Source organism: Nannobrachium achirus, assembly GCF_963921795.1.
Source record: "Nannobrachium achirus genome assembly, chromosome: 23".
NCBI lineage: Eukaryota > Metazoa > Chordata > Actinopteri > Myctophiformes > Myctophidae > Nannobrachium > Nannobrachium achirus.
The window spans coordinates 41,677,031-41,690,456 of NC_137830.1; the positions used below are offsets into that span (position 1 = coordinate 41,677,031).

Consider the following 13,426-nt stretch of genomic DNA (forward strand, 5'->3'; position numbering starts at 1 on the left):
TGGCCGTGTTTTTAAAAATAAATGAAAAAAGTTATCCTGGAGGAGGAGAGCTGATAGCATTTACTGTACATCAAATATCTAAATATTGAATGAAGCAAATTAAATTCTGTTCAGGGTGTTCATAAAAGCCTGGTTAGACAATAAAATAACCAAAAGTTTTTTGAAAGTGAAATATCCCTTTAATGTAACTAGAAACAAGCACCCAGCTGGCGTTTGGGTCCCATCCTACGTGAAGTCTCCCCCCCCCCCCCCCCCCCCCCACCCCCCCAATTGGCCCTGGCCCCCCGACATAGCTTCCCCCATAGCCTGTACCAAAGCAAAGTTTTGTGGGGCAGTGGACAGTCACTGTGGCCTGCTGCCGAAATTCAGCGTGGGCCCTCAAAAGAAGTCAGACACTGAGGTCATTGGGTGCCGTCAGAGCTCGGTTCTGTGGACTGCAAGAGGAGAAGGCTATACTGCACTGAAAGGAATGGTTAACTGGGTATTATATATTCATGAGCAAATCCTCATGATGAAGGCAACACTATACACTCACACGTGTGTGTGTGTGTGTGTGTGTGTGTGTGTGTGTGTGTGTGTGTGTGTGTGCGTGTGCGTGTGTGCTTGCGGTGCTGCCCACTGTAGGCCAGGGGCCAATTCTGATATCTTCACAAATTGGTACCACCCAAGGTGACTGTACGTTTTTTACATTTTTGACTCCGTACATGTCTCTAGTTTACATTTTGGTATGATAACCCTTTCTGAGACCCAGCTTAATTGATGTTATCAGCCGCTAGAGTCGGTGTCCCATTAACTTTACATTACAGGGAAAAAAAAGCAAAAAATAATCTGCTTTAAGTTGCATATGAGGGGTCAAACAAGGGAGTTTTCATGATTCTGAATCCATTGCAAGCATGTGTTTTGCACGAAAAACATTAATTGTGCTACAAACGGACCCGCAAGACTATGGTTTATTGATGAAAAGTGATGAGTCATCACTTTTCACACTTTTGTGGGGGCTATTTTAGCCCAAGGAATGTTTTTCGTGCAAAACGAATGCTTGCAATGGATTCTGAATCATGAAAACCCCCTAGTTTGACCCCTCATATGCAACTTAAAGCAGATACATTTTTGCTTTTTGTCCCCTGTAATGTAAATTTAATGGGCCACCGACTCTTGCGGCTGATAACATCAATTAAGCTGGGTCTCAGAAAGGGTTATCATACAAAAATGTAAACTAGAGACATGTACAAAGTCAAAAATGTAAAAAACGTACGGTCACCTTGGGTGGTACCAATTTGTGAAGATATCAGAATTGGCCCCTGGCCTATACTGTACCTCTGTCCAGACAGTCGTTGCATTACATAACCCTTTCTGCATCGCTGTGTGTACTGAATTACAGCCTGCGTGCAAAAAAGTCCCCTCAATACTTTGCTGGGGAGCTACGTGGGGGGGTTGGCGATGATGCGGTAGCTTTTGGCCAGTTGTATAACAACAACATGTGACCCCCCCCCCCTTCTCCCCCACTGCCATTTGTGGAGTTTTGGGTCATGGCCGTGCGTCATTTGCAAGAGGCCTCATTTGTTATTAATCTTGGACAACACTGGCGAGCAGGAGAGAGAGATGGAAATAGAAAATGAGGGAGAGACGCAGAGAGATGAATAAACAGGCAGTGGTGTAAAGTAACTAAGTACATTTACTTAAGTACTGTACTTAAGTACACTTTTGAGTTACCGGTATTTGTACTTTACTCAAGTAATTCCAATTTCCAATACTTTTACTTCTACTCCACCACATCTCGGATCCAAATATTGTACTTTTATTCCACTGCATTTATTTCAAAACTTTAGTTACTAGTTACTTTGTGGATTCTTATTACAAAACAAAACATACATTAACCACTTCAGCCGTATATACATTTTGGCTATTTTCAAATGATTTTTTAAACATTTTGATAACTTGAAATGGGACATTCATGCACAATGAGTACTTTAACTTTTGGTACTTTTAAGTACATTTTGATACCAATACTTTTGTACTTTTACTCAAGTAAATGTTGAATACCAGACTTCTACTTGTAACAGAGTACATCTACATTGCAGTATTGATACTTTTACTTAAAGGTGTATTCAGTGGTAATGAAAGTGGCCGGGGATCATCTTGTCACAGCATGTTTAGTTTTTTATAGATTTTCTACACCATTATAATGTTCTCGTTTTGATCATTAGACCCAATCACTGAATATCGGTAGGCCTACGTCTCCAGCTCCAGGATATGTATGATACTGATTTACTACGAGACTGTGGCATTTTATGAGTTCAGTAGTTTACAATCTTGGCATTTAGCATACGTTCATAACTACGGCCATACTCTACCCTGATTGGTCGAGTATAAGGGCCATGGTGGAAGTCCTTATATGGTCAGTACACATTCTAGTGAGGAGAATGCTTAGAAAATGTACCAATTATATTTTTATTTGAATGAATAAATAACATAAAAATACTATTAATAAAATCATTGAATATACCTTTAACTAAAGAATGTAAGTACTTTTTACACCACTGTAAACAGGGACATTAAACAGTTGTTGGAAGCTGTTATTCGACATCTGTCCCCCCTCAGCGAGAGCATTTTTGCCACCCGGGACAGCTTACACACCGACGCGTAATTCGCAAAACACGTACTTTAAACCAGTGTTTCTCAACCATTTTTCTGCATGGGCACACCAACATACTACGGGGGTGTAAATATCGTCACTGTCGGGAAGAAAACTTGTATCTCCAAGTTTCAAATGTGTACGTTTCTTCGCAAAGTATAGCCCTGCTTCATCATACAAGGCTGTCGCACAACAGTGGCGAAAACAGCAGATCTACAAGCACACAACCTTGTGTGCTTGTAGATCGGCTGTTTTCACTAGTTTAAATCATTTTTTTAAATGATAAATACAATACTGTCTTTCAAGCAGTTTCAAGGGGCACACTTGACCCTTCTCAGGGGCACACCAAAGGCACAGTGGTTGAGAAACACTGCTGTAACCCTAACCCTAACCCTAACAGCACACACATCGGATACAGACACCTGCAGCCACTGAGCCAATTTCATAGAACACACACACACACACACACACACACACACACACACACACACACACACACACACACACAGATACCAAGCTTTGTTTTTTTGTTTTTCTTATGATTTACCAGCAATCCGTAAAATGTCTGTGTGCAGCTGCCAGACTGTAATGTGAGCAGGATCCCACGCAAACGCAACAGAGCCGTGCAGAACATAACTGCATGACCAACGATTGACCTTCTCCGTTGCCTTCAGTCAGTGTCTCACAGCCGCTCGACCAGCAACAAGAGAACAATACAGAGTCCCGTCGACTCATGCTATTTCACATCGGGAGTTCACGTAAAATCTGATTTGTCTAGACAAGGATAACCGATCTACAATCTCACAACGCGTTTGTGGATGTGAGCTTTTAGATGGGATTCCTCCGGGCATGCGTCGCCGCTGTGCAATGTAGCATGACGTCACTGCCGGGCAGAAACCTCGTATCTCCAAGTTTCAAATGTGTATGTTTTTTTGGTAAAGCAAAGCCCTGCTTCCATACAAGACCGTCGCACAAGACTAGTGAAAACAGCCGATCTACAAGCACACAACGCCTCGCGAGGCGTTGTGTGCTTGTAGATCGGCTGTTTTCATTAGTTTAGTAACATTTTTTCGATGATAAATACAAAACGATCTGTTATGGACATACAAGGTTTCCATCCGACAACGACGATGAATAAGGTGTCACTGAAGAGTTCACTTAATCCTCCACCCACCCTGGAATGCCGTCTGCAGCCGTGCACACATGGCCAACAGTAGGGTAACAGGTGGAATGAAAGTACAAGCTGGCCTTTGTCTTTGCTGTGTGTGAGACACAGGGGTGTCGCACCAGATTCTGGGCCCTGGGTGCTAGGATTCACTGCGGGCCCCCCATGAATGTTCTTCAGACTGGGGACGCATTATTACGCATGATTTTGTGCTTTAACTATTGAAAAATAGCAGACATACAAGCTCACAGCGCCACGCTGCGAGCTTGTAGATCTGCTATTTTTGAAAAATCTTGAAAATGAAAATGAAAAAGTCTTGGAATATTCCAAATCCTTCTAAGGTTTTTTGAAAAACCTGTGTTTCTATGTCAGTGGTGCTCAAACCTTTTCACGTGAAGGTCTCCCAAAATGTATTTGGCCACGGACTCCCACAGAAACAAAATCTGAGTTCGCTTAAAAAATATATATGTTCAAAGATTTGCACACATTCTCAAGACTTTTCAAAAATAGCAGATCTCCAAGCTGCGCTGTGAGCTTGTAGATCTGCTTTTTCTCAATAGCTAAAGTATAAAATAATTAAGGCCCCTCCACCTTGGGCCCTAGTAACTCAGTCCCACTTCCCCCCCCTTGTGACGCACCTGGTGAGACGGCGTATAAAAGTAGCACCGTGAAGGGCAGTGGGAGACACCCACATGCCATCGTCAATCAGACAATCGGACTCACTTATGCAATCTTTGGGTCATTGACAAATGGGGTGGATTAATTGTCTTTGGTTGATGCTGAAAACCCACTCTATGGCTACACTGGTTTATTAACTTAATAATGTGTCTTTCAGACAGTATAGGCTTTCTCCTGGCATTCCAACTGAACACAGTAATTTAGTTTTGGTATGTTTGCACACGTGAGTCAGCCAGGGTTTTCCTTTTAATGTAGTGTAGTGGTTTGCTTTCTGGGTTGAGCCACAGGAATGTGTCATTTGTTTCCTAGGTGGGGTGTCCAATAGAAAACACTCCCTAGTGTGAGTCAGGGCCCGACACACACACGCACGCACGCATGGACGCACGCACACACACCTCATGAACTACAGCACCACCACTTTGTTACTCCCAGAGGAATATTGACTACAGAGCTAGGCTTCCTCGTCCCAGTTATTATTGGCATATCTACAAAACCGATGCTTGATCTGTTTATTTTTAGGTGAAACTTTAGGGAAAATACTTAACATTGACCCCAGCAGCTCCAAGCTAAACCGAAGTGCTCTACTGATAATTGTATTATTTTCCAGGATTTTATGGACCTTTTATTAGGCATATTTAAGTGCTTATTACAGTACATTTGCTGTATTTCAATGCCTAACAATGCATATTATGAATTCATATAAATTATTTATCAAACAGCCATGGACATACATTAAGAGTCGATCTACAATGAAGACATGAATACATTGTTTTAAACCTCTTTAACTTTCCTGAACTTTTTTTCCATTGAACTACTGTAAGTTTTGACTAGTTGCATTGATGCGGTCTGGCCTTAAAGGTTTAAACTGTTCCTCATTTTGCTGGGGTGTACACCCCTTGGAACCCCCACTAGGAACCCTTGGGGGACCCCAGGATATTAACAAAGTCCTACATTAACAATCCCACACTCTCTTGTAATTACTACCAAGCCTACCTCTTTCCCTTTTGGTTTATTCTTGAGATGCTGTTTCAGGGTACTGACTACTGTCTGCTGCACAACAGTGACACCTACAGACAAACCATCATGTGGACAATTAACAAGTGGCAGTTATGTGGGCCTACTGTCTGTACACGGTCTGTACATCTCGTGCTGCAGCTGATGCAAACTCCTGTGCGTGTGGGCCTGCGTGCTTGTGTGCAAGCGAACCTTGGGGGACAGAGCCTTCCGTGTGGCAGCCCCCACCCTGTGGAACTCTCTCCCAACGGAGATTCGCCATGCTCCAACACTGGACTCTTTTTAGGCTGCGTTGAAAAGACACCGATTCTCTCAGGCTACCAGCAAATAGTTGTTTTGTTGTTAGGGTTGTTTGTTTGTTGGTTGTTCGTTGTATTGATGTAAAGCAGTGCTTCCCAAACCTTTTAGCACGTGACCCAAAAGAGAAATTACACATTTGCCCGGGAGCCAAACTGTTCACTACTTCTGAAAAAATAATAATAATAAATTAAAAACAAATTGTAGGAAAAAACTAAAACAAAGGGACCCATAAAAATGTGTCGGCAACCCACAAATGGGTCCCGACTCCCGAGTGACCCAATGTTTGGGAACCAATGATGTAAAGAGTCCTTGGGTCCATGAAAGGTGCTATATAAATTCACCCTATTATGTGTGTCACCCCCACCCGCTCACTTAGATCAGCCACCACAGGGATGCTGACAGAACCCTCGCTAAAAACTCCAGGGCAAAAATCCACTCGTCCGAGACAGTTTGCCCTCCTGGCCCCCAAGATGTGGAATAAACTCCCTGCCGCACTTAGAACAACGGACTCACTCGCTAGCTTTCGCCGTGGACTGAAGACTCACCTTTTCAGACTCCACCTAAACCCTTAGCACTACAGAAAAATCAGTGACCATACATGAAGCTAGTTAGCATTAGTTTTTTGTCTTTAGGTTTTTAGAACTTTGATTTTACTGTGTTTTTTCTAGATAGATAACCATTTGCATTTGTTATATTGTTGATGATGTTCTGACATATTATCTTGTTCATTATTGTGATGTTATTTGCTTATTGTAAGTCGCTTTGGATTAAAAGCGTCTGCTAAATGCCTAAACTGTAAACTAAACTGTGTGTCAGGCACATGCACACATAGACACCAGTAAGACTCCCTAATCGGGAGATAAGCGACCGTTGGTCGCTTATCTCCACAAATAGGCCAAAAGTTTGTTTTACCAATTATCAAGACATACGGGCAGTTGACAGTTTGCCATGGTTACTCATTGAAGTTGAATCTCCATATATGGAGACATAAGTTGCTCATACCATAGCAACCATGTTTTTTACAGGGCCTGGGATTGATGACATCAGAAATCTCCATATATGGGCATGAAAGGGATTTTGTTTCTGGAAATATGTCTGTGGGGTGCCACATTTGGAATAAAACACTTACATCACACATCTGGATATCCATACAGCCCATCTAGTTTGCCTGTGTCCATTTATGCCCATATATCTGATGACATTGGGACAATGATCTCCATATATGGGCATAAAACTTATGTTAATTAGTAAAGCCTGGGGATCTCCATATATGGGCATGAGGGGTACCCTAAAAGGGCATCATCTGGGAATAGCAAATATAGTTATCCTAGAAAGTGAAAATCTTACATCAAAGGCCATAACTACCTACCTACCACCATACTGCATTCCTCATTAAACTACCTACCAGTAAGATGCCTATAGGGAGAAAAGCAAAGGGCGAGGTTGCACCATTTCTTGGTCTTCTGGCCAGTGATGTATATCGGACCATTTAACCATATATGGAGACATCTGGTACCCAAAGATATTCACAGATATGGGCTTAATATTGATGACATAAGGGATCTCCATATATGGGCGTAAAAGGGATTTGGTTCCCCTGGCATCACAGGGATCTCCATATATGGGCATAAAATGGATTTGGTTACCCTGGCAACACGGGGATCTCCATATCTCCATATATGGGCATAAAAGGGATTTGGTTCCCCTGGCATCACAGGGATCTCCATATATGGGCATAAAAGGGATTTGGTTCCCCTGACATTACAGTGATGTCAGTGGCTGGTTCTACAGAGGGGATCTCCATTTATGGGCATAAAAGGGAATGTATGTATGATGATGTCAGATATCATAGACGTCATAGGACGTCATATAACGAATAACTGAGTAAGCATGTAAACCCGTAAAATCTATATTTGGGCATGGCTGATTTATGACCTCATCATGATGACACGAGCAAACACAGCTGAATTGTATAAATGATCAGTGCAGAAACCAACAGAAGTATTTGACCAAGACTCTTCGATTTAAACATCAACAAAGGTGTGACGTTTGTTGATGGTCACAAAGGTGTGACGGACGGACGGACGGACGGACGGACGGACGGACGGACGGACGGACGGCCGGCCGGTGGAGGTTTTCATAGTAAACTGCTCCCTGACGGTCGCAATCAAAGGGGACTTTAGCCCCTGCCCTTTTATCCATCTGTAAAAAGTGCCCTCTCCATTGCATGAATGCAGTTTTTACTATGATTAAAGAAATGCAAATGCCCTCTTTCCATGCCATACCTGAAGGCAGCATTCAAGAGAACCTCCTTGTAGAAACTCTCCTGAATTTGAATGCAGCATCTTATGTTGAAAGAATTGCCCTCTCTGTGTAGAAACCCATGCTGTTACGCCACATCTCCAGTATTGACTTGATTATGCTTAGTTCAGTGTGGTATCAAGCACAGAAAATAGCCGACCTCCGAGCTTGGAGGTCTGCTATTTTCGATATTTCCACCAAAGGCCCTTTTAGAAATTTCAGCCCCTGCCTCTCTAACATTCTCTGCACGTGCCTGGTGTCTGTGTGTGTGTGTGTTGGACAGCTGTTTGACCGCGTGCGGGAGGACCAGCCAGACTTCGACCAGAAGATCGTCCCCATCAGCAGTGAGCTGATGCAGCCCGGGCTGGCCATCAGCCCCGGGGACGTGGAGACTCTCACCGCCTGCATCAACATCGTCTTCCACTGCGCTGCCACCATCCGCTTCGATGAGCCACTCAAGTGAGAACGCGCGCCTGTGTCACTTTAGATTTGAACCACTTTAACCATTCGTTTATGCTTTGACTATTGAAAAATAGCAGATCTACAAGCTCTGTGCCGCGCTGCGAGCTTGTAGATCTGAATGTCTTCTAAAATCTTTCTTCTACAGTAAATCAGGGTTCTCAAACCTTTTCATGTCAAGGACCCCCCAAATTTACATGTATTTGGCCACGGACCCCCATCTCAAAATATGTTGTTCCAGGGACCCCCAGAAGCAGAGATTTGAGTTGCAAAAATGTGCTTTGAAAAATATATATTCAAAGATTTGCAAACATTTTCAAGACTTTTCAGAAATAGCAGCTAGATAGATGCCACGCTGTGAGCATATATATCTGCTATTTTCAATAGCTAAAGTATAAAATAATTCCAGGTCTTAATGGGCTTATGCAGTGGTTCTCAACCTGTGGGAGTGCAGAGGGGGGTCCCCACATTACTTTGAGGGGTCCCCAGATGCAGATGACAGTAAAGTGACAATTAAAGGACTTTTAACAATTCCTTAATACATTAAATTTAAAAAGACCATTACTGCATTACTCATAAGTAATTAACTAACTATTCTATAAACACAAACATTGGCCAGATTGTCAAATAATGTAAGAAAGAGGAAAACCTTTTGTAAATGGCTGATCTACATTGTGAGCTTTTAGCTTGTGTGAGCTTGTAGATCGGCTATTTTCACAATATGTATCTACAAACTAAATGTAATGCCTCAACTCCTATACTTCCAAGTGTCTCCCTGTCTCTCTCTCTCTGTGTCTGTCTGTCAGTCTTTCTCTCTCTCTCTCTCTCTCTCTCTCTGTGTTTTTCTTCTATAACTTCTGCCACTCCCATTGCTTGTCCCTATCCCCCTGTTAACCGTTGTTGTAGCATGTTAATCAATCTACACACTAATTCTTAGGTTCAAAGAAAGTTGCACGTAACATTAGCAAGTACAATGATACGCATAGTTATTGTTTCATTGACATTGTTAGGTCGCAGGAAGTGACCCTTATGAGGATGCTCGGGGTTGGCTGGAGTGCATTCATGGTTTAGAGAGCGGACAGGAAGCCAGAGTATTCACAGTTGGAAGTAGGGCTGTCACAATTATTGCATAATCGTCTAATCGCAATTATTTGACATAATTGCAATTATTTTGTCATAATCGTCATAATCGTGAATGTTGAAAAAATGTCATACATTTTCAGAAATAGTGGAAATAGACGATCTACAAGCTCACAACGCGACGCGTTGCGAGCTTGTAGATCGTCTATTTCTACTATCAATGTTATTTTTTTAAGTAGTAAATTGTCAAATCTGTCAGTAATTTCTTTGTGTATTTAGGTTATGTGTCATAATTGCCATGTGCAACTTCAAAGCCTGAAAGCCAAACGGAAATGTAATTTTCAACGACAAAAACACAATTAAATCGTTAATCGCAATTATTTGAGTGGCAATTAATCGCCATGTAAAATGTCATACTCGTGACAGCCCTAGTTGGAAGAGGATATTAACTCATTGCATGCCAGGCCCGATAGTCCCGAGATTATTTCAATGTCTTTCCCTGCCAGGCCCGATAGTCCCGAGAATTTCCGCCATTTTGAAAAAAAAAAAAAAAAAATCAAAAAAGTTTTTTTTTCACATTTTTTTTTGGACCCCAAAAAATGTAGTAGGCATGATAGAAATCGCGAATTTGCATGTTTAACCCCCATAGCAACCCCATCTATCAAACATGGCAGCCATCTTTGTTTACATTTTAGGAAAACATAATGGCTTGTATCTCATGAATGCCTGAACGGATTTCCATTCGGATTTTTTTGTTTGAAAGCTGTGAGCAATGTGGACACACGTGGTGCATTATCTAGGCATGGGTGTGCATGATCAGTGCACTATGAATTACATGGAAGTGTGTTAAGAGAGTAACATTTCCGTCGTATTGGACCTAATGTTGATACTGCCTGTTAAAAAACAGATTAGTTTTTCCTTTATTAAAGACGGTCGGTAGAGTCTGTTCTCCTATATGGCAGTGAATGCTGGACCCTGAAGCCAACTCTGCAGAAGTCTCTAGATGGGTGCTACACCAGAATGTTACGTGTAGTGCTCAACATCAGCAAGGGTACACATGTTACCAACAAGAATCTGTATGCTGGAATATTAAGGGTGAGCGATAAAATGGCAGCCAGGAGAATGAGACTTGCAGGACACTGCCAAAGACACCAGGAGCTGCCAGTCAGCAAACTGGTGCTGTGGGAACCAACACATGGGCACCGGTCACGAGGACATCCCACACTATTATGTGAATGTACTCAAGAAAGACGCAGGAGCGCAAAGCACCAGTGAGCTGGCCGGATGTATGGAGAACCGGGATGACTGGAAGCGACGATGGAAGGCTTGTCTGAGGACGACCTAGAGAGAGAGAGAGAGAGTTCATTATGCTTGAGTTGTCAGCCCGTGATTAAAAAAGGGAACATTTAGGACAAAGTAAAAGTTCTGCGGCTTTAGAGTTAAACGGTAAAACCCTGATCGAAGTAAAAGTGAAACAAATGGTGTGTTGACTGCACACATTCATATATCATTTAGCTCTTAGCCATAACTGCCGTGTATACCACTGGGATGCCAGTGAGTCAGAGTCCATTGATCTGATGAGGACAGTGGACATTCATTCCTCCTCGCTGCTGCTGCTGCTGCTACCCCAGGCTGCCGCACTGTAACTGAATGCCGGTGGGCACAGCACTCTGTCCATATGTTATGCTGGCGTACTTAATGGTCTCTGCTGCAGTTGACTGCCATCCTGCACCACTATGTCTGCTGCTCTGGCACGTTTGCTCTATTCCTGTCCTGCCCGCTGGTCAGCTCTGGAGAATTGTATTTGTAGTGCTCAGACAGTGTCCAATGTGGATTTTGACTCTTAAAGGGGGCCTGTCACCTAAAGGGTTACTGTCACTCATCTTAAAATCATCTTAAAAAAACAAGTTAATATTTGTATGATGTCATTGTGGGGATGCGCAATTATAAGCCAATCAAATTAATTGTCTGTATAGCCTGACTGTATGACTACTTACTGTACTGGTCAGCTGTTGTTGGGGGGCGAGGGGCAGATTACACTGTGACATGAGCTTCAGACTGTTTCAGACCGTTTTCAGAGAAGCTCATGTCACAGTGTAATCTGCCCCTCAACCCCTTAGGTGACAGTACCCCTTTAAGTTGCACATATGAGGGCCAATATTTCCACCACAGTTTATGAATCAGATTTGCATCCCATTTCTGGGATAGGGAAAGACACTCTCTCTGCCTTTTTTTTTTTTTTTTTTTTTTACATTTCTGACATTTTATGCTCCATTTCAAATAGGAGAATGCAGACAGACAGGAAAGCAAGGTCAGAGAGTGCAAAGACTTGCAAGACAAGACAGGAGTCAAACTCAAACCCGGGCCCTTGCGCTCACAAGGAGCACACAAATAATAGCTCAGATTTATATAACATTTTTCAAAGTACCCAAAATCGCTTTACATAAGGGAAAGGAGGAACCAACTTTATTAGGTAAAAAGAAAAAAATGGAAAACAAAGAATTGTTAGAATAAAAATGATAAAAAGTTAGGCAAAGGTTGGGGGAGACAGCCTAACTAGACACGTGGCCCACACACCAACTAAACTGGCTGAGCCACCAGGCACCAGCACAAGCATGCCTGCATGGGGCCTAGATTACATCTGTCTGAGGCTGTGTGGGACAACCATCACAGTGGGGCTTCTTTCAGGCCGTGCGATGCCTATTGCTGTGAGTGACAGCTCGATGTGGGGCGAAGCTGCTAGACAGCACTCACTGCACCCAGCTTCGTATTGATCCACTATTTTCTCCAGCATTATCTTATTAAAGGGTCCACACCATACTTTAAAAAAAATATATTTTATATATAATATTGGTCCATAATACGGTTTTATACAGGTTTTAGCCTAAACAACGACTCGGATATTGAAATGTCATGTTCTGTCTGTCTCTAATTCCAACCTGTTTCAGATGCAATACCAAAATGCCCTTTGTTGACAACAGGGCACTGTCTTTGGGCTAAAATTGGAACGATACAAAACATATTAGAGAACCACGATGAGAACCATGTAGAGTCAATCGTAATCTTATCTGTATCGTTCCAATTTTAGCACCACTTTACCTCATGGTTCCACCTCATATATATAGTCTCAATAGAATATAGCCTCCCAAAAAGTACCGCCCCCTTCTCGAGGGGGCCCAATAGGAAATGAGCCCCCTGTGACATAGAATGGGGGCGATTTCAAAAGAGTACCGTTCAGACACGCCCATTCAGAAAATCACTGAAATGAATGGCAAAGCTTAGAGTTAATGAATGGGTTTTTTGGGGCTGGAAGAGACACTGGGAACTTGGGAAGACCAAAAAAACAAGAAGAAAATGTAAAATTTGAAATTCATGGTGAAGTCCCTTTAAGACAGTGGTTCTCAACCCTTTTCATGCAAAGGACCCCCATCTGAGAATATTTCTGTTAAAGAAATGCAAAATAATTCAACATGTATTAAACACTTTTTTCAAAAATAGCAGTCAGATGTACAAGCTTGTGTATGTGCTATTTTTTAATAGTCAACGTATAAAATATTGATGAAGGGGTTAAAATGTATTCACACATTTTGCTAATTGTCATTACTGTATTTCCCTCTGCAATATTTGTTTCCCAATGTTCACTGCCAAATACACAATAGAATGATTAAGCACAATTGTTTGTATTACAAATTTACAATCCATGGTTAAAGTATCATTTCATGATCGTGAGAGCCATACTCGCACCGCCAGGCTACGTCTGATTCGAAATTCCCAACATGCACTGCTGGGGCAGC

The 13,426-nt window shown here is 42.3% G+C and overlaps 1 protein-coding gene across 1 annotated transcript in view; it reads left to right on the top strand.

The window, feature by feature from the left end:
- LOC308308666 (fatty acyl-CoA reductase 1) overlaps positions 1–13,426 on the top strand; it is a gene marked incomplete at its 3' end in the record, with an annotated part of 51,114 nt that overhangs the window by 20,268 nt on the left and 17,420 nt on the right. The window contains exon 2 of the mRNA XM_080754109.1: positions 8,377–8,552. Coding sequence (XP_080610235.1) covers positions 8,377–8,552 — 176 coding nt within the window. The remainder of the gene's footprint in view (positions 1–8,376; positions 8,553–13,426) is intronic.